General features: G+C 60.1%; 1 protein-coding gene across 4 annotated transcripts; it reads right to left on the bottom strand.

The window, feature by feature from the left end:
* Positions 1-862: 862 nt before the first annotated feature.
* UNC13D (unc-13 homolog D) lies at positions 863-19,254 on the bottom strand. 4 transcript variants are annotated; one of them, XM_083805516.1, is made up of 32 exons: positions 18,942-19,254; positions 12,414-12,446; positions 12,064-12,171; positions 11,690-11,749; positions 11,361-11,427; positions 11,100-11,277; positions 10,601-10,645; positions 10,119-10,187; positions 9,855-9,924; positions 9,497-9,601; positions 9,090-9,182; positions 8,796-8,899; positions 8,563-8,680; positions 7,871-7,995; positions 7,490-7,580; positions 7,152-7,208; positions 6,613-6,710; positions 6,320-6,371; positions 5,855-5,985; positions 5,431-5,551; positions 5,043-5,186; positions 4,758-4,856; positions 4,131-4,337; positions 3,794-3,862; positions 3,589-3,668; positions 3,297-3,402; positions 3,154-3,225; positions 2,949-3,032; positions 2,590-2,710; positions 2,003-2,126; positions 1,520-1,725; positions 863-1,439 (listed from the first exon to the last, which is right to left on the bottom strand). In XM_083805516.1, the coding sequence occupies exons 2-32, from the start codon at positions 12,444-12,446 to the stop codon at positions 1,333-1,335; spliced, it is 3,144 nt and encodes a 1,047-aa protein (XP_083661642.1). In that variant the 5' UTR covers positions 18,942-19,254; the 3' UTR covers positions 863-1,332. The 4 variants fall into 4 exon arrangements, with proteins under 4 accessions (XP_083661642.1, XP_083661643.1, XP_083661641.1 ...); XM_083805517.1 differs by lacking the exon at positions 18,942-19,254 and adding an exon at positions 17,495-18,823; XM_083805515.1 differs by lacking the exon at positions 18,942-19,254 and adding an exon at positions 14,499-17,345.
* Between the last annotated feature and the right edge of the window lie 1,201 nt (positions 19,255-20,455).

The raw sequence follows: 20,455 nt of genomic DNA, 5'->3' as shown, positions 1-20,455 counted from the left end.
TTCGTCAGCCCAAATTGCTGCTTGGTTTGGCTCATGGGGTTCCAGTGCTCTTTGTTGCTTGCTGCCCAGGTTCCTTCAGCTCCAGGAAGCACCATGAGGTCGGTATGGTTGGAGGTAAAATACAAAACCATGCAAAAGAACCACACATATTTAAAAAAATATATGAAGTAAAAATAAAATAAATAAATAAATAAAAATAAAAATAAAATAAAAATAAAATAAAATAAAATAAATAAAATAAAATAAAATAAAATAAAATAAAATAAAATAAAATAAAATAAAATAAAATGCCTGGCTAGCTGCACAGGGCTGTGGCAGCCGTGGAGCAGGCGGTGCTGTGCTGCTGTCGCACCCCGTGCCCCTGCCCGGCCCAGCTCAGCCTCTGCAGCCCCAAGGACCTGCACGTCTGCTGGGGGGGGGGTGGGGGCTCATTTCCTCATGCACCCGCCATGCACTGCCGTCCTAAAAGCCCTTTGCCACGAGCGAGCCAGAGCTGGGCTTTACGTGCGGCTGGTCAGGCCTTGGGCTGCCACCCAGCGAGCTGCCGGCCGGGCAGAGCCGAGCTGCGAGCACCGCTGGGCGGCGAGAGCCTTGCGAGCAAGCGGATTTACACCTCGGTGTAAACCCCGTACCGTGTAACGGCCCCGTACCGTGTAACGGCCCCGTAACCCAGTGCTTTGGCTGGTTCCCTGCCAGCACTGCAAAGGGGAATCCTCCCTCGGGGCCGGCCGGTGCAGCGGGGCAGCAGGGGAGGTGTTGCTGTGTTGTTGCCCTCTCCGAACGGCCTTGTCTTACTGCCTGTGGTTGTCCCCCCCGCCCCCCCGGCACAGAGCCAGCACCCTAAACACTCAGCCAACACACCAGCTTTGTTGCTTTTAATTTAAAATAAAAGGCTTATCCATGAGGAAAAAAAAAATAAAGAATTAAAAAAAAAAAAAAAGGGCATGTTTGGCCGTGGGTCACCCCACCCCAACCAAACCCCGCTGCCCTGACGCGGTTTTTGCAGAGGGCTGGGGACACGGCCAGGCACCGTGGCACCGGTCGGCGGTGACAAGCTGAGGGGGACGGCAGGGACAGCCACACACTTCCACAGCCCCGTGTAGTGTTGCTACTCTGCAAAGGAGCCGCCCCCCCCAAAAATAAAATAAAATACTGTGTGCCCACCCTCCCGAGCCCCGTGGGGGGCATTGCTCAGGGTGAGGCAGGCGCTGGGAGCTGCTGCGGGCTCAGGGACACCCACGCTGTCTCCACAGCCCCTGTGGGTGGCTCCGGCACTGTCAAAACTCCTGAGGTCCCCTTCTGGACCCTCTCATTTTGGGACCTCCGCCTCCCTCACGCCGTCTCCTTGGACTGCTTGGCTCGTTGCTTGCGGAGCTTGACGAAGGCCTGGGCCTCCTTGTCCCCCTTCCTGGACTCCAGCAGCCGGAGGATCTCGTCCCCTGCGGCACAGGAGGGGACAGATGTGAGGGGAGGCCTGCGGGGGCTCGGCGGGGCCGGGCCGGGCTGTGGCGCCCCGTACCGCTGGGTTTGGGGTGGGTGAGCGAGAGGCGGGTCTGGGGCACCCATCCCATGTCCGCCTGGTCCTCGTCGGCGTCCAGCCCGGGCACGTGGCGGAGCGAGAAGAAGGCTTCTCCTTCCAAGTCGTTGGCCCCCAGCGTGTCGTAGTCGAAGACGGTCAGCAGCAGGCAGGCCCCCTCCTGACGGCATTTCTCGGGGGGGATCAAGCTGAGGGAGGGGTGGCGGGACATGTGGGGCCATCTCACCCCACCCCCCTTGGTCCCAAAATTCCCATTTAAGACTCTAAATGGGCTTCTGTGGGGTGATGTTAGGTGGGAAGCCAACCCTCCCTACTGTGCTCACCCTCCCTGTGGGAGCCCCCGGGCTGCCTTTCGGCCTCTCCCGAGGGGGCCAGGAGGTGAAATCCCACCGCAGGACCCAGTTCCATGGGGCAGGGCTGCAGGGATGGGGAGGTGGGGGCCGGTGGGCGCCAACCCCTACGTACAAGTCGAAGGCTTCATCAAAGAGCGGGTGCAGCTCGTTCCTCTTGCACTGGGTGGTCCGAGCCACCACCTCGGGGAACTCGTGCCGGGGCTCCAGGGTGAGCTGGACGAAGGGGTCGCTGGAGCCTGGTGGGGTGTAGACATCAGCCCCCTCCTGCTGGGGTAGCTGGGGGGGGTCCAGGGCATCATCCAGAGCAGCCGGCCCAGCCCATGGTCCTGGGAGGCGGCTGGAGCATCCCCTACCCGGCCCATGCATGAAGGAGCCATCAGGAGGCTCAAAATAGGGGGTGACATCTCCTGGGGACCTCCCCAAATGACAGCCAACCCAAGGGACTGTCCCGTATCGCCCAAGCAATTTTTTTGTGTGTGAGGTGTGCTTTGCATGGAGGAAAAAAGCCGCCAGCCCTGACTGCTGGCTTCTGCTGCAAACTGCCGCGTCCCCTTGGCACACCAGCATCCCCAGACCCACGAAATAACCCCCTTCCTCCTCAATCCACCTCATGGGGTGCAAAAGCAAACCAAGACAGAGCCCCGGGAAATATCGGGGCACATGGACGGGGCAGTGGGCTGCCCCAGCCCACATGCTCACCGTTGGAGTCCAGTGGGATGAGGTTGACGGCGTTGAGCACCTCCACGCGCAGTTTCTGCTCCGAGGGCCGGTACAGCGCCTTGATGGTCACAGCCCCGTACTTCTCCGAGCTGGCATCCAGCTGCATGGTGCAGTGTAGTATCAGGAGCCAAGCATGTGTTATAGGGTACTTGGGGGGGTCAAGGGGCATCCTCTGGGGTGCAATAAACCCCAGCGCCAGGGCAAACCCACTCCCAACAGCCCCAGGACTGGGGGAGCCCACGGTGGGCAGGAGGGTGGTGGGGAAATGCTGCCCTGGTGGTGTCCCTCAGCAAGGAGGGGGCTCGGGAAGGCGCTGGGCGCCGCATCCTGACTCCCACCTGCTCCTGGATCCTGTTGCTGAAGTATTTCTGGATGAGCTTGCGGCTGGTGCTGGAGCAGAGGGCCAGGTGGCTCTCCAGTGTCTGCAGGGAGGATGGGGGGGTGGGCGGTCAGACACCAGGACAGGGCTGCAGCCCGGGGATGCTGCCCCCCCGGCTCTCACACCCTAAGAAAATCCCTTCCCCTCCCCCCCAGCACCCATACCAGGAAGGCTGCGCTGTGGAGCGTCTCCAGGGGCAGCCCGCAGCCCTCGGCGTGGAAGCACAGCTCCAGGCTCTGGGGAGGAGGACACTGTTAGCTGGCACCCAGGCACCCCCCCAGGGGACCCCCCCCTCTGCCCCTGGTACCTTCAGGGCACAGTGCAGCTTCTTGTAGCGCTGGGTCGAGGACGTCTGCGGCCCCGCGGCTGCCGTCAGCACGGCCAAGGTGTGGTGCCAAAGGAGAGCAAGGAGGCTGTGGGGTCGAGGGAGAGGGGCTGTGAGCAGGGGGACATGGGGTATATCCAGAGCCAACGCAGGGAACTGGCTCACCCTGCTGGGCAGAGCCCCCAGCCCCAAGGCGGGGTGACCCCGAGCCCCGTGGGGGATGCTCCTGCCAGGGGAATGCTGCTGGCCCCCACCCCGGCACGGTCCCGGTCACCTTTTGAAGTTCTCCTGGACCAGATGCTCGTTGAGATACTGCAGCTCCGACTCCAGAAACTTCATGAGGGGGATGATGGACTGCAGCGAGAGGAGAGGGGCATTGGGGAGGGCACGGGGGGTTGTATCCAGCAGGGCACGGCTGGGAGAGGGGGGGGTCTGGAGGGCTCCATCCCGCAGCAGGAGGGGCCGGGCCAGGAGCTTACATCCTCGGGCTCCCGGGTGTCGTTGGAGGCTGAGAGCTCCTGGATGTGTCTGGCGATGCCCGCTTCCAGCTGCCAGGGAGAAACACATGGAGGCACTGGGGCTTTGCACCAGCATCCCCTTTTCTGGGTCTCACGGATACTTGGGGCTTTGCTCCCCAAGAAGCCCCACAGCACCTTCCAGCACACATCCTGCCCGTCGGTTCCGCACCAACATCCCTCCACGAGCCTCCCTGCTCTGGATGTTTTACCTCCCCATTCTCCCCTTACACCTTATCTCCATCCCCTCGGGTTAAGCCTCCCCGCTGCGGGCCAGGTGAGGCTGGTGGCAGGCGGTCACCTTGGTGGCCAGGGCTTGCACCACGTCCTGGACCTCGTGGTCCAGGCAGGACACGGTGCTGTCGAGCTGGTGGTGCAGCGTGTGCTGGATCTGCTGCGGGTCGATGACGGCCCCCGTGCGCCGCTCCAGCTGGGCCCAGTCCAGCTGCGATGGCAGCTTCAGGATGAGCAGCCGCAGCTGCTTGATGTTGTTCACCACGATGCAGAGCTGGGGAGGAGGGTCTGCTTCAGGGCGTCCCACTGCCCAAGTGTATCTCCCACTGGCTCCAACCCCATCCTCACTCACCCTCATCCCCATTCTCACCTTACTCCACCCTACCCCATCCCCTCCATCCCATCCCATCCCATCCCATCCCATCCCATCCCATCCCATCCCATCCCATCCCATCCCATCCCATCCCATCCCATCCCATCCCATCCCATCCCATCCCATCCCCATCCCTAATCTGCTTCCCCTGCTCACACCATTTCCCTCCCAATTTTCCAAGATTACAGCTGTCGGGGCCAGCTGATCCCCATGAAAGCCAGCCCCAGGATGTCAGCTGGGTGCTGCGCTCGTCTCCTCTGCCCAGAATCCACAGCCAAATCCTGCCTCCCCCCGAGCTGTGGGTCCTGCCCCGATACCAACCCTGTTGGCCGCTTCGCCCTCGTTCTGCTCGCTCAGCGACAGAGCCTCAGCCCTGGCCTTGATGAGCCGGCAGTACATCAGGGCGATTTTGCACATGTCCTGCAGGGCGGAGAAGGAGAAAACGAGACCAAAATGGGAGACCGCCCCGGGGCTGGGGTCCCTCCCCACGTCGGCATGGGACACCAGCCCTTTCCATCAGCACCCAGCTCCAAGAGCAGGAGAGGAAACTCCTGCTGCTGGTGCCTGCCGGCACGGCTTCTGCCATCCAGGCCTGGGTGTACGAACCTCCACGAGCTTCACCATGATCATGAAGGCTTCCTCGGGGTCCGGCCAGTTGAGCTGCTGCCAGGTCTTCACGATCTGGGCGTAGCAGGTGGACAGGTCGACGGTGGAGGTGCTGTGCTTGTTGTGCTCCCCAAAGGGCACCAGCTGGGGGGGCGGGCAGAGACAGCAAACACAACTTAGCTTGTATGGGAAGGAGCCGTCCCAGACAGGAAAGCTGCTCCTTTATTTTAGGGCTCTCTGGCTCCTCGTCAGCTCCTTCCTACGCCCCATCTGAAGGGTGAGGACTGAGAGGGGTTGGCAGCCAGGGAGAAAAGACCCCGGTGGGAGTGTGTGAGGGATTCGGTGAGTCCCCAGGGGCTGCAGGGAGGTGTTCTCCTCCCCGGGTTACCTGGTCCATCTGGACAGCTCTCTGCGCCCTCTCCAGCGCGATGGTGTAGGCTTTCTGCAGCCACTGGGGCACGGCTTCCTTGAACCACTGGTGGAAATCGCTCAGGGCCAAAGGCCCATCCCTGTGGATGAAGACACCAGCTTCTCCAAGTGCTCTGTGATGGCATGGAGCTACCGTCTTACAAGCAAAAAAAATGTGCCCTAGGGAGGCACATGCTAAGGAGAAACCTCCGCTTGGAGGTGAGGTCTCCATCAATCCCACCCAGAAATGGGTCTGAAACCCTCCTGGTGATGCTCACATTGACACCAACAGCCTGGTCTGCCAGGGTGTAATTAGCGGTGGAGGCAAGAGGGAAGGGTTTGGAAGCCCTCTGAGTTAACTGCTCCATCCTCCCCCCCAGCATCTCCCCTTTAGGGGGCGGTACCTCTTTGGGAGGAAGTCCTTCATCCGATAGAGCTCCTGCAGGTTCAGGTAGAGCTGGAAGAGGCTCTCGGCCGTGGGCTTGGACATGCTGCTGTCCACCTTGCGCAGCTGCTCCTGGACATGCTCTGCGACCTGGCAGGGACAAAGGGAAGAAGGGGCGGCTGTGGGGCAGAGGTGTTTTTGGGGGCGGCCAGGAGGGCTGGGTCTGGTACAGGCTTTCTGGAGGCATGGGGTCAGCTCAGGGCACCCTCCTTCCTTTTGGGTGGAATTTCAGAAGATTCATTGGGCCAGGCAAATGGAGAAATAATGATAATCACTCTAGGGGTATGCAGGGAAAAACGGAGAGGTTCCCTGCTTGCTCCCTTCCCAGGCTCGCACAAGGGAGCCAAGCTTGAAGGGTGGCTCAAAATCTCAGCCTGGTTCAGCCCTCAGTCCCGGGAGTGCAGGGCAGCCCCGGCTCGCTCACCAGGCTCTCCAGCTCCACATAGGCGATGGAGAAGAGATTCAACTTCAGGGTGCTGCGAGAGAGAAACAGGCAGTCAGGAGCCTGCCAGCCGCAGCCCAGCAAACCCAGCCCAGCAAAGGCGCCCAGCCCGTGCCCTCGGAGAGGAGAGCTTCGCGAGGCAGAGATGGGACCTCTGGGTTTCTCCTTTCATAGGAGTCGTGGAGCCCAAAGACCAAGGAACAAAGCATCAAAGTGCCTTGTTGCTCTTGGTCCCAGGGAAGGTGAATGAGGAGGGATCAAGCTTCAAGGCCTACCTGATGAAGAATTTATTCCAGGTTTTTTGGCACTGCTGGAGATCTCCTATCACCTCCAGAAGCAGTTTGGCCAAAGCTTTGCCATTCTCCTCCATGCTCTGTGAAAGAGGGAACAGTTTGTTTTGGATGCTCGGTGATATTGAGACGACCTGGGCTCCATTCAGAACTGATTTATTTCTATGATTTGCTCTTGTGGAGTAGCAGGCTATCATTAGATCCACATTAGGAGCACCAAGAAGTTGTCATCTTTGTCCCCCTATGCTTGCGTGGCCGGGCAGGGGACCACCTCCTGCTCCTGCCCATCCCACCAAGGCCTTAAGCTTGCAGGTAACACGGTTCATGGGGCTTTAAGCTGGCAGTATTTGGGTCTCCAGCTTAAAACGCCATGAAGCGTGCACTTGCTGGAGACCCAAATACCTCGACAGATCAGAAAACTGCAAAAGCCTCGTCTCAGGTCTCATCATCCCACCCCTCAGCCTCCCACCCCAGCCCAGCAAATTGCTTCTTTCCGTGGCAGAGAGGCCGAGATGGGGACTCACCTTCACCATGGGCTTGAGGTGCTGCTTCTTCATGTGAAACCACTCCGTCGTGCCTGACTGCAAGAGAGGAGCCCTGGTGTGAGAAGCCAAGGGTGGAGCCAGCTCTGCCATCCCGTCCGCTATCCCATTCCCCTGGGCAGGACCCAGCTCCTCGTGGTGGGAACCAGAGGCTTGGGCCACCGAGCAGAAGAAATGCGGGTGGTTTTCCCCCCAGGGTGGTCCGGGTGGCTTTGCAGGAGAGGTGTAGGCATTGGGCGGGGGGTGGAGATGGGAAGGGGTACTGCAGGGTGCCACCCCTCTGGGGCTAGGGAGGGCGAGAACCCCCCCGGTGCCGCTACCTTGAGCGCCTCGGAGACCATTTTGGGGAGGTCAGGGCTGAGCGTGCACAGCTCCCGGAAAGCTTTCATCTTGCACATCTGGACCAGGACCCTGCGAAGCAAGAAGCATCGGTGAGACCCAGCACGGGCCCCTCTGAACCAACGCCTCTCCCCCGGGAGACCCTACCCAAACAGACCTTCTCCTCCCAACAACATCCCCCACGGGGAGCCCTGGGTGAGGGGCCAGACAGGAGAAGTGTCACAGCAGTTAGGTGTCCAGCAGCCTGGAAAGGGGGGGCCAGAAAGGGCTCTCACGGGCTTCTCCTCCAGCTTCCAGGCTTGTCCATGCTGGTGGCCAAGCACTACGACCCCGCGCGCCGCTGACACCGGCGCTGCACTCACCGCAGCAGGGACTGCAGCCTCTCCGTGGACCTCATGACGGAGAGGGGGAAGATGATGCGGTACCTCCGGATGAGGGACACCCCGTAGGTCAGCAAGGACTGGAAGGACTCGGCCAGCTCTGCTTTCTGGGGAGAAGGAAGGGGACGCGCTGTTGTCCTTGGTGGTGGCACCACGGTGCCATTTTGGAGGGGGGTCTGTGGCTCCTGATCTTCTCCAGGGGTGGGGAAATCTCCTTTTGTGCCTGGGAATTTCTTCGTGGAGGGGCTGAGCCGAGCTTTGTGCTTAAACCACATCGCTACGCGTGAATAATTCAGAGTCTCAGCAGGGTGCTGGGATGCCCTGGGAAAACAGGCCGGGAGAAGCCAGCGGGAACTGGGTCATATCTCCTTTTTGCTGGGGTTGGGACTGATGTGATCGCAGTGATGGAGGAGGGCGAGATCAGTGCAAAGGGTGAGGGCTTCTCTGCAGAGATGGGGAACAAATCCCCCAAGGGAAGGGCTTCCCCGATTTGTCCCAGTCCCAGTGGCTGGCTGCCCACCAGGAAAGCCCCGCAGCCCATCACTGAGGTCTCTGGGCACCCATGCACCCTACAATCCCCTGCTCTTGCTGTAGGACAAGGAGGGAATCGTGGCTGGGAGCTGCGAGACAAGGCCCGGGGTGGGTGCTCGGGACACATTTCCCCGGTGTCCCACCTGCTCTGGCCTCAGGCGCTCCTGCACCCACTGGTACTCGATGCTGGTGATCTGGTGGAGCAGGCAGTTGCTGTTGAACTCCAGGCTCTGGTAGAGCTTGCTGTACGCCAGCCACTGCCTGGGGAGGAGGGAGAGGCCCGGGTGAGCCCCCAGGGAACGGTGCGGGGCTCCCCAAGGCTACGGCCAGAATGGGGAAGCCGAGGGCTTCTCCGAGCTCGAGGAGGGGCACTCACGCCATGACCTGGTGGAAGTCAGAGAGGTCTTTCTGCGTGGCGTGCAGGTACAGCACGGTGCTGGCGTGCCGGCTCAGCTCCCCGTCCCAGGCAATGCTGCCGGCCTGCCGGGAGCACACGGGGTGAGGTGCCCTGCAGCGGGCTGGGCTGAGCGGGGACGGGCACCAGGGCCACGTGTGTTCACGGGGCCACAGGCACCTCCTGACCCCCTCCCCATCACATTGCAGAGCTTGTGGCAATGTGATGGGCGCCAAAGGAAGCCCCCACCCCGTCCCTGCTGCTTCTCCACGGCACCTGGTGCTGCAGGATCTCGTAGGACACCAGCTGCTGCAGGAGGTGCCGATGGACGGTGTAGCTGGGCTGCGTCCGGCTGCTCGTGGTGGCCCTCTGGGAAGAGACAACGCTTGAAAGCCAGGTGTGTAACAACCTTCAGCTGCCCAAACTTGCAGGGAGCTGGTCAGAGAGGGGGGACGCAGGAACCCAAAATGCATGGAGCCAGAAAACCCGGCCTGAGGCCAAGCCCAGGGGTGCAGGTACGCACAGAGCCCAGGGGAGGGGTGAGATTGTTTCCAAAACCTGCCAGCACCCCTGGTCCTGGGGCACGGACCTGTGTCCCCGAGATGGGGCCCAGGGGACAGGCAGCTGGGGATGCCCCATCCTGCCAGGAGATGGAAGGGGACCCCCTGCTCCCCGCCTCCTACCCTCTTGTGGGTCAGCAGGAACTGCAGGTGACACTGGCCCCGGTTGGGGTACGTTTCCGTCCGCGGCTCCAGCTGGTACCACTGGTCGTCCCAGCAGTGCAGGTCCTGTGTGCACAGAGGCAAGGGGTGAAGGAGTGTTCCCACTGGGAATGGCGCAGGAAGATGCTGCACTGCATATCTACATTATCTGACTTTAAATAAGCCATATAACCACTGAGTAAGTGTGTAGGACTGGCCAGGGTGCCCACCACCGAGCAGCTCTGGGAGCTGGGAACCCCGGCTCAACCTGAACTGCCGCAGGGCTGGGGTCCTGCCCAGCCCCCCCAGGCTTCACCCACATCCAGGTCACGTCTCTCACCTTCAGGCGAAGGACCACGTTCCCCAAGAAATCATCCTGCCCTTTGTCTTTTCGAGCATCCTTAAAGATCCTGAAAAGCAGGAACGAGGAGGGTGAAGAGGTTCCCATGGCTGGAGCCAGCCATAGTCTGGGCAAAGCGGGGCAACGTGGGGCCAGCAGGGAACTGCTGCCCTCCCTCCCTTCCCCCAGGGGCAGTTGTTGAACCCAGGAGGCAGACGAGCCATTTACGGTCCCACACAGCAGCGCCGGGGTGGCGGCACCCACCGCTTGAGGCCGTGGAGGTCTGTCAGCTCGCCCAGCTTGTGCCGCACCGACTCCACCACGTCTGAGTCCCTGCGGGTGGCAAAGCCCACGGTGAGGACAAAGGAGGAAAATCAAATGGATGCAGCACGCTTCAGGCACCGCAGTGATGGTGGAGGTGGGGGTGAGGGTGCTGGGGGCTGAGGACACCCCCAAAAACCAGCTGTCTGCCCCAAATCCGCAAGCATGCTGCTTGTTGCCGTAAATTAAATCAAGGCTCGGTCCTCAGCTGCTTTTTGCCTTGGGCAATGAGTCCGGGCTGTGCAAAGCCAGCCTGGGCTCTCTGCCCTGCGCAGGGCTTTCAGTGACTGCTTGCAGGTGAAAACAAGAGGGAAACGGGGCCCCAGAGGGTTTGGGGGTTTTACAAAGGGTGCTGATCCCAGGACCACCCCAGTGACCATCCCAGCCCCGTGCCAGGAGCAGGACTCTGCCCCGGCTGGGCTCACCACATGTCCAGGTGGAAGCTGGCCGTTTCCGTGTCCTCGAACTCCCTGCAAGGCACAAGCAGAAGGCGTCACACCAGCAGCACCGGCGGGACCAGCAGCAAGGGGGCAGAACAGCGGCCATAAGGGAGATGGAGATGGAGATGGAGATGGAGATGGAGATGGAGATGGAGATGGAGATGAGATGGAGATGGAGATGGAGATGGAGATGGAGATGGAGATGAGATGGAGATGGAGATGGAGATGGAGATGGAGATGGAGATGGAGAACTCCCCCCCGCCCCATGCACACACCATGCAGCCTGGGAAATCAGTGCCCTAAGAGACTGATTTTGGCCACCCCTTTCAAGCTCCCTGCATCTGCTGGCTGGGTCAGGTCAGACACTCAGCGAGACCCCGCAGGCATCACCCCACAGAGCCCCAAATCCCACCCAGGCAGGTTAACCAGCCAGCACCCTGCGACCCCCCCCGTGAAGCGACGGGATGGAGGGGTAGCAGATTACAGGATAAACGTCTCGTCCCACACCGGGCTGAGGGTCTGGCTTATGACTTGTGTGCGATGGATCTGGTCTTCGGGGATGAGGTCCTTGACCACTGCCTTCAGCCGCTTCTTGCTGTCGGGGTGGGCTGGCTCCTGGCTCTTGGCCTCGATGCCCAGCAGGCAGTACGGGTCGCTGAACCCTGCAAGGGCCCGGCAGTGCAAGCCCTGTGCGAGCAGCAGCCGTCCCCTTTCGGGCTAAGCCACCCCTCCCATCTCCACTTACCGCTGACGTCTTTCCCCAAAATCCCCTTGGCTTCCTTCACGGTTGCTTTCAGACAAAAAATTGGGCTCTGAAAGAAAGCAAAGATTGCTTAACCTAGGGGAAAAGCAGCCACGAAGATCTGCTCCAGCCTGGATGCGCACCAGGGGGTGAAGGAGGGTCCTGGGGACCCAACCCTGAGAGGAAGTTCAGGGCTCGAGCGGGACCCTGCCATCACCTGCCCCTTGTCACAAACAGGCTCAGCCTCGGGATCTCACACCCACAGGGCACCCCAAACCTGAATACGGGGACCAGGCACCGACCCCGAGCCGGGATCCCGTCCTGCTCCCTACCTCCAGCTCCTTGACCCGCTGCATGCTGACCCTGTGCTCCTCCGCATCCATGCCGAAAGCCTGTTATAAATATTAGGGCTGGTGACGGATGTGGCCCTGTTCTTAGCAGCTGGACAGCAGCCAGGGACTTCCCGCTGCACCACGGCAGCCAGCTGGAGGCAAGGAGCAGCGGCAGGGCTGGGGACCGGATGAAATTTGGGAGAGCCTTGGGCTGAGCGCCCCGAGCCCAAGACAAAGCTCTCCCCCCACCGCTGCTGCTCCCAGCCCCGCGGCTGGATGCTGCTGCTGTGTCTTTAGGGGTGTCCCCTCCGAGTGTGGCTGCACAACACGGGGGGGACAGGATGGGACTGGGGGTCCCAGCGGGCTGCACCCACCTTCTGCACGTAGGCATAGAGTTCCTGGGCGTCCGCAACGTGGTGGGGCTCGGGCTTGCCCAGGCGGTGCCGGATGGTGTAAAGCACCTCCTCGTAGAGCAGGGCCAGCTGTGGGGACAGCACCGACCCCTCGCCACCACCCCGGGGACCCCGTGTGTCCCCCCCAACCCAGCACCCCACTCGCCCTCCTCCCCGGCGCGTCCAGGGGGTGCCAGCAGCCGGGTGCACTCGCTCCGGCACCCAAAGGTGACGTCCTCGGGGAGCCTGAGCCGGAGGCTCTGCTCCCCCCTGCACCTCGGTGTCCCCCTCCGATGCCCCCAAGGGAGCCCACTCCAGCGCCGCGCTCGTACCTCCTGCTTGGAGAAGCGGTGAGACAGGTCCATCTGGAGAAACGAGAGAAGCAGAGAGGCTTCCCGTCAGGTCTGGAGGCAGGGAGAGGGTTTAGGAGGAAACTGCAGGGAATTGGGGTCAGGGTGGGCTTGTCCCCAGGGTGCCATTAAGCACCGCAGATGGCCAAGGTACAGCATGAAGCATGAAACCAGATCCTCCACCACCCATCGGTGGGGGCACAGGGGCTTCCCCGAGCCCTGCTGGCTGGGGGGGGGGACAAGAAATGGCAGCTGAGCTGCCCAGGGCAGCCGTGGGCAAGGAACCATCGGAAAGCAGCGGGGTTATGAGGCTGCAGCCCCTTGCAGGAAAGAAATGTGACGCTGAACCTCTCTCTGCTGGCGTGAAGAGCTGTGCCCCACTCGACGGATGACCAGCAATGGCATTTGTTTTCCAAAAGCCGATAGAATGAAAAGCAAGCCACGCAACGGGGCACATCCTGGCCCTGCTGCCCCCTGCGTCAGGCATCACACCCCAGCCATCCTGCACCAAGCACAGCTCCGCAAGGGCTGGTAGAGGAATTAAACCGCCTCTGCCCCAAATGCCCCTGTACCAAGCTCTCAGCCCGTGCCCACATGTGCTGGTTCCTCCCCAGGGCCAGTCCTGCATTTGGGCTGGATTCGGCCACAGCCACAGCTGAGCAATTTGTTCCCTGCACCCATCCTTGTCTAGTGACCGTGACTTTGCCACCATGAGCTGGGTGACTGCAATGGGTGTCATGTGCCAGCCGTGACAGCTCCAGCTGTCTGAGACCCTTGGGAGCGCAATGGGGTGACACCACCACACCACCCCCCCAAAAAAATAATTCAACTTAATCTCGTTTTTTGGACATCTTTGAAATGCACTTGGTTCTCTCCATGCCAAGTATGGACCCGGCTCAGTCAGGGTTGGGATGCTGGGGGCGGGTGGGAAGGGGGATGGATGAACCCCACCCCCAGGTCAGCCCAGGGCCCCAAATGACCTTGGGATCCTCCTAGCAGAAAGAAAAAAAAAATACAGCCACTGGAACGTCACCATTTGCTTATGGCAAATCCAGGGCTGCTGTAATCCCCCAGCCATCTGGGCTCCGCCACCCGCAGCGGGTTTAACCCTGGAGCTGCTTCAGCCCCGTGCTGGGGGCTGTGGTCTCCAAACACCCCCTGGACAAGGTTGGAGCCTTGCCACCAGCATCAGGGCGGCACGGGAGGGCGGCAAGGGGCTGCTGCTGCTTTGTGGGGTCGGGGCTCTGCAGCTCCCACTGAAATCGGGGAAGGCTGCCCCAGAGGCTGCTTTGTGCTCGCCCACACGAGCACAGGACTCTGCGAGATAAAGCCAAGCCCCCGCGACGTGTTCGCTGCTGCTAATCCCCGTGCCAAGACCCCAGATGAAATCCAGACGCGTTGCTTAAATCCAGGCCCGGACACGGCTGCCAGCACCCCCAGCCTGTGCGTGGTGGCAGCGACGCGGTGGGCCAGCTTTTCTGCAGGGACGGAGGGAGAACAAGTCCCTCGGGGGCGCGTTGAACCCCCAGCACAGCTCATCAGCATCGTGCTGCAGGCACCCAGCAGCACCAGGCACCCCCCGGAGGCTCCTTTGGCTCTGGCAGAGCCCCGGTCACATTTCCTGGGGGGGGGGGGGTCACATTTCCTGGGGACATCTGCAGGGATGCAGCCCGCCCGGCTGCCACGGAGGAAGTCGCTTGGGGTGTTTGGGTGAAGAGCAGGGCTTTTTGGGGCTCTGTGGATGGGAGGGAGCTGGGAGACGGCTGAAGGACCCTCCTGCACCAGCACAGAGCTCAGGTGCCTGTGCAGGTTCGCAGCAGGATGCGGCCCCACCCAGCTCCCACCCCCGCTCCTTGCTTGGCATCAGCATCAACGTCAGCACCAGCCCAGCCTGGCCGCACGCTCGCCCCAATTCTCTCCCTGAGCACCTTCCCCCTGTCCAGCCCCAGCACCCAGCACTGCACCCTGGGGTCCTGCAGCCCCTCTGACCCCCAATCCCAGCACTTCTGGGGCCACCGTGCCCCAGGTGCAGCCCCCAGCCCCTGGGGAGCCGAAGCGGGCACCTACCTCGGGGGTCTCCTCCTCCCCGGGGAGGGTCCCCGCGGGGACCTCGCCAGCAGCCTCCATCCCGGGGCGAAGCTCAGCGGGGCCGAGGCAGGCTGTGCAGCGGGGCCTCCCTTCCCCTCACTCACATGCTCAGAGGAAACCACAGCCCTTATCTGCCCGTGGCCATTTGAGCAAACGGAAGCGGCGCGCGGGCCTCCTGGGAGGGGAGCGGGGCCACGCAGGCGCCCCCAGCCCCGTGGGGCAGCCCCTCGGTGCTTGGGGTGCAGGCGGGGTGGGAGAGAGTGTCACATCCAAACCCGGCAGTTGTTAATGAGAGAAAGTTTACTTTTTTGGGGGGGCAAAAGTAATCCTAAGAAGGCAAAAGATGATGGTGGGGGGGAGGGTGGTGACGTACGTGGAGGATCTGGCCTGCAGCGTGTGTATTCGGGACCCAGTGTGCCCTCGTGCCCCTTAAGCACGGGTGGGGGACCATAGAGAAAGCAGAAATCATCTGGGGGCTGGAGGGGGTCTGCAAGAACCCCCTGTGGCACCCAAAATACCTCGAGGAAGGCCGGGCTGAGAACCGATGCAGTTACTGCATGCGTGGGGACGGCTGCGGGGCTGTCCCTGCCGGGAGGGGGCACGCGGCCTTCCTCCCCTCCCCTGGCCGGTCACCGGGAGAAAAACGAGCAGCAGGAAACTGGTGTTTTACTGTCAGCTTTTGTTCCTGTAAACACTTTATCTGATCGCAAGGCAAGCTGACGGTTCCTATCAGCACCCGCCAGCAGTGCCCCCCCCCAGAGATGCCTATCGGTAGGGCACGGGCTGGCAGCGCAGCAGCACCGGGGGGAAGGCAGCTTCCCACCACCTCGTATTTCTGGCCCCCAAATCCTCCCGGATGAAGCATCTCCTACACGAGATGCTTCAGGCCAGCCCGGGCTGGGGCAGCGGGTGGCGATGCTGGGAACATGGGTGCCGCGTCCCCTGGCAGGGATTTCGGTTTGGTCCAAGCAGGAAACCACAACGGTGGAAACTGTGCCGAGACGTTTGTCCCCGTAACAGTGGTATGAGGCGATGACGCCGGTGGTGTGGGGGTGTCCCCGGCACGCTGAGTCAACCTGGGGCTGCAGGAGGGGGAAGGCAGGCAGCCCCCCTGCTTGCAATCACCCCTTCCCTTAATCCAGCGTATTGCGCTCCTGTAGCTGCTTTAGGAGAGACCCCAGCTTCCCTTTGCCCCCCCAAACCTGCAAGGGCAAGTTGTGTTGGCAAAGGGAGGTCTCTGAAGTTGGGGGACGGGGAGATGGAGAAAGGAGATGGAAGAAGCCGGTTGATGGGATGCTCAGGTCTCTACCGAGCTCAGCTGTCACAGTCCATCAGGGCTGTGCAGCCCTCGCCCAGCTCTCACGCTGTCCCTCCTGCAAATTTCCACTGGCAGGGGGACGCAAAGCAGAGACAGCAAGACCCTGAAGAGCTGCAGCCCATCCCCACCAAATGGCCTCGACCCCTGAGCCTCGAGAGAAGCTGCTCAAGCTCCTGCTCTCCCATTTCAGGAGGGCTCCTGTGCAGCACTGGGGCACAGGACTGGGCTCAGCACCACTTTGCCTCCACCTCACGCTAATGCAGGGATGCTCAGGGCTCTTCCAGCCCTACCATCCTCATCTCACACCTTTCCAGCCTGCAGGAATTTTGGTTTAGTGTTTGCTTCACCTTGGGCAAGCAGTTGAAAGGCGTCCCCTGCCCTGCTGGTGGTGGGGACATGGCAGAGGTGCTGAGCTCTGCTCTGCCCCGCCAGGCGCATGTGCTGTGCATTGACCTGGGACAGCAGCGCCTTGCTCCACTGCCCGCTGTCGTCAGAGGAAAGCAGAGACGTGAAGTGCACGATGCCTTTAAAACGATTGCTTTCAGCTTTGATTGCAAAAGCAAAATCTGGCATAGCAAAGAGCAACCACAGAGATAAAGGCAGGAGGCAGGCACAGCACGCCAGCTCCCCCCGAGCTGCTCACACCTTCTGCTGCTCCTTGCCAGCAGAAAGTAACAAGGGGCAAAGGAACACCCAGTGCCTCCCCCAGCACCGAGAGAACAACTGGTAAAAGTTTAGTTAAGCCTCCCATCCACCTGCCTTCCCCTTCTAAGGCTGAAGAAATACGATCAGCTGCAAATGGTGCTGAGCATCAGACAACAAATCCCCAGCCAGAAGCCTGTGCTGTGGTTTTGCAGATTTTAGAGAGCAAAATCCAGCTTCAGTGTTGCAGGTTCTGTTAAAAAATTGTCGCCAAATGTGCCCGAGATAAAACAGGTCCCACTGGCACAGGACAGGGCTTGCACAGGGTTTGGGGCCTCTTTGTGCAATGTGAAAGGAGAGCTCTTTGGGGATCGGGTTTCAATAACAACAAATGCCCTTTTTTCCCCCTGGGTTTTACCAGCAAACACCTGCTCCAGAAAACACCAGAGCTCACGTCTCGCTGTATTTGCACCTCAAACTACTCCTCATCCTGGAAACACAGAAAAGCCCTAAAAAGCAGCTACCAGAAGTAGCACAGGTTTCTGCTCAGTAGAGACAATCCCAGTTAACTCCGTGCCCCAAATTATCAGGACCTTGCAAAACATCCCAGACACCCCCCGTGCTGCCGAAGGACGTGGTTTTCCAAAGGGACCGGGTCAGGGTTCCCCAGGACAGCCCTCCCTCCTGCACACCGGTCAGGGGCACACACCGTATACAAGCACAATATAGAGCAAACCTCTCAATTCCCTTTAAAAGCAACTCATCCTAGAGGAAAACACTTTTCCTTATAGGCTACAGGGCTATACTCCCATGGGGCTGCAAGCTGCCCCAGTATAAAGCAAGTCCACAGTTAATTCATGCACAGGGTTGTAGCTGCTACCCCAGGATATCCAGAGAAAATAGGCCCCTATAGAGCAAGCAGTATTGCACTCTTTAAAGTTTATCTTTCCTCTAAATGAAAACCTGCTATAAAAGGAGACCCTCCACAGCCATAAATAGCAGTTTATCTTCCTACCTCTTGGCTTGATAATCCCGGAGACGCTGCCTGTCCTCACCCTTATCTCAAGCTCTCGGCTGGAAATGGGCAAATGGTCAAAAAAATTGATTTCAACATGTCCCTCCCTCACTTCTCCTTTTAAACACTGGCTCCAATGACTGTGCAAAACCAGGCTGTGCCTGCTACGGTTTGGCAAGCCGTACAGCAGAAGCCCGAGGCGGAGGAGAACAGGGCACGGTGGCGGAAGGCACTTTCAAAATGAGACCAGGGCGGCTCCTGCTCCCCCCCAGGGACTTTCTGCCCCAAGACACCAGATGCTGCCTGCCCTGGAACCAGTGGTTTCATACCCTGATGGATGTCAGCCAGTCCCCTTCCTCACCTAGTGCGGGGCCTTTCAGTTATTTCTGCCCCTAAACCCGTATCTTTTCTTCTCAAAGGTTCTCCTGAGCAGCTGGAGTGCTGCCCTAGCAAAACGCGGTGGTGGCTGGTTGGGGGGTACACAGCCCCCTGCCAAGTCCCATCTGGGACATTTCAGAGGGATGTCAAGGCAAACCCCGTGCTGGGAAGTGCCTCGGGGACTTCCAGCCACCCCCTCGGGGCAGTGCAGCTGCGAAATCTGCATTTCCCTGGGAGCAGGACGGGTTTGGAGCACGAGGTTCCTGCTGCACCGCAGGTGAGGATGAGCCCAGGGGGGCTCTGTGCTGTCGGGCACCGACCAGATGTCACAGTCCCCAGCCCCAACAGAGCAAACACAGCCGTGACACCGGCCTCTGCCCACTGCAGAGGGAGCAGGGAGTGCTGCAGACCCGCACCTTGGCTCTGCCAGCAAGATCAGATCCGTTTCAGCCCCTGGATTTCTCATCCCCGCACCGTGGCTGCGAGCCCAGGGCAGCGGCTGCTCTCTGCAGGGCCAGCAAAGGGGGGACAGAGATTTCAAGGCCACTTCGCCTGCTGGCTTGCAGCACTGGGCTCAGAGCAGCAGGAGCGATAGCGCATGCTCAAGCCTCAGGGGGATGCTTGTGAGAATTTGGGGCTGACACTGGGGTCCGGGCACGCCAGCATGGTGCGCATTGAGTGCATTCATGCCTAGCCTGGAGCATGCGTGCAGAATCATTGACCAGCCTCACTGCTCAGAGCCCTCCAAAACATGCTAAAGCTCCTCCAAAGAAGCTGCCCTGAGCCCCCGCAGAGCAGCACGCTGGGACAAAAGGCAGGGATCGCAGGGCTGACCCCCCCTGCCTGCAGATCCCAAGCGGACAAGCCGAAACACCGAGGTTTATGGCAGCTGCTCTGTGTCACGGGGAGAGCAACCGCTTCCCAGGCAGGACGCAGCCCTTGCAGAGCAAAGTACAGAGCCAGGCAGGAGAGACGAGGCTGCAGCAAGGAAAAGAAAAAATGTAGATAGACAGGATCTGCTGAACCGAGCTCCGAGCCCAGATCCAAGCAGCACAGTCCAAGCCAATACCTTTTGCTCCGGTATCCACCTGTGTCAGAAAGCCGTCACCCAACAGCAGCCAGGAGGACGCAGCAGAGGTTTTCCCGGTCCACGTGTACGTGGCAGCCCCCGCCGGCAGGTACAATCCACGTCCCGGCTCTCGCAGTTATGTGGCTCCTTCACGTCCCGCTGTGGCCTCTCCCCGGTGGCCCTTGAGCAAGGAGGGTGCTGAAATACCGGTTTCCAGTTGGGTCCCATGATGGCAGGCAGCTCTCTGAGCTGACTCACCCAGGGGAGCAGACGGGTGAGTAATAGCAAGTGTGACTGCAGAGCAAAACCTTGCCTAAAATTAAGATCCCCGCCTCGCTTGTCCTGGTATTTCAAGCCAACCCACAAAACCCCACATTTGTCACTCAGGCTTGCTCGTAAAGCTTGAAATCACCTCTTTTATTGTGGCTTGTGTTAGCAAAACCCGACTTCTGTGCCCAGTTGGGTGTTATTTACAGCTGACACGAGCCATTGCCAGCTGCTGCCCTGGGGGTGCCCACAGTGATACCACCCGAGCCCACCCCAGCAGCTCACCGGCGAGGGCTGGGTGCGCTCCTGGCAGCGGCCGCTCCGGGACCAGCTCGGTCCCAAGTTCACCCCGCACCTCCTGCCACCCCCAGCTGTGCTCACAGAGGCGGCCGGTGCTGCAAGGTCTTACATCGGGACATCCTCGCTTTGCTAAACTGCAGTTTGACCGTCTACTGACGGGAAATGGTGGGCAATCGCGGCAGTCCCTGAAGGAAGGCACACGCGGGGCATGCAGGCACGGGCCAAGCTGGCCTAGCTGCTGTCCATTTCCCCAGCTAGAAGGGAATTCACGAAAAATAATTATATTTTTCCTTCTAATAGCTGGCATGAAATGCTCACAGTGAAATCCCGGCAGAATGGCTCAGCTGAGGAGGGCCTGGTCTCTCCTTTGGCTGGAGGCCTTCCTGAGCAAGCAGGCGCAAGCCCCGTCCTTCCAGGGCGAAGCCCTTCACCAGCCCCAAGGGATTTCGGCAAGACTTTCAGGTCCTGCAGCAGGACGTCTGCAACCAGTACCTGCAGTTCCTGCAGTAACGGTTCTTTGCACAAGATTTCAAAGCACTTTAGAAATACCCAGTTTCACCACACCACAGTGAAGGAGGGAAACGGCCCCATACTCACAGAGGGGAAGCAGGCCTGAAGGGTACGTGAGAGACTTCTCAAACGAAGATCCAACGTCACATCGAGAAGACAATTGTAGACATACCGCCTATGCCAAAAGATTTACTGGAGCCAACGCTAACGGCTCCCTGTGCCCTGCCTTTCTGTTCAATGCCATAGTACCATCCAAATGTTAGGATTGGATTCAGCTTTCATAGGACAGTCTTTCTGCCACATAACTGATGAATCATTCAGGCAGATATTAGATCTGGAGACATACTCATGCACATTTCCTCCTGCCCTGCTCCCATCCCCACTTCCAGAGCAGAAGACAACTTTCAGTACAACTTTTCTACTTTAGTATTTAAAAT

Source organism: Anser anser, assembly GCF_964211835.1.
Source record: "Anser anser genome assembly, chromosome: 19".
NCBI lineage: Eukaryota > Metazoa > Chordata > Aves > Anseriformes > Anatidae > Anser > Anser anser.
This window is presented reverse-complemented; position numbering and strand designations above follow the sequence as displayed.

What these genes read in the sequence shown, in the direction of transcription:
- UNC13D (XM_083805515.1), bottom strand. Translation starts at nt 14,558, where the DNA reads ATGGAGGCTGCTGGCGAGGTCCCCGCGGGGACCCTCCCCGGGGAGGAG. An exon ending in AAGGACTTCCTCCCAAAGAG is followed by an intron (nt 5,552 to 5,854) that starts GTACCGCCCCCT and finishes CTTCATCCACAG; the next exon opens with GGATGGGCCTTTGGCCCTGA. An exon ending in TCCACAGCGCAGCCTTCCTG is followed by an intron (nt 3,033 to 3,153) that starts GTATGGGTGCTG and finishes TCCTCCCTGCAG; the next exon opens with ACACTGGAGAGCCACCTGGC.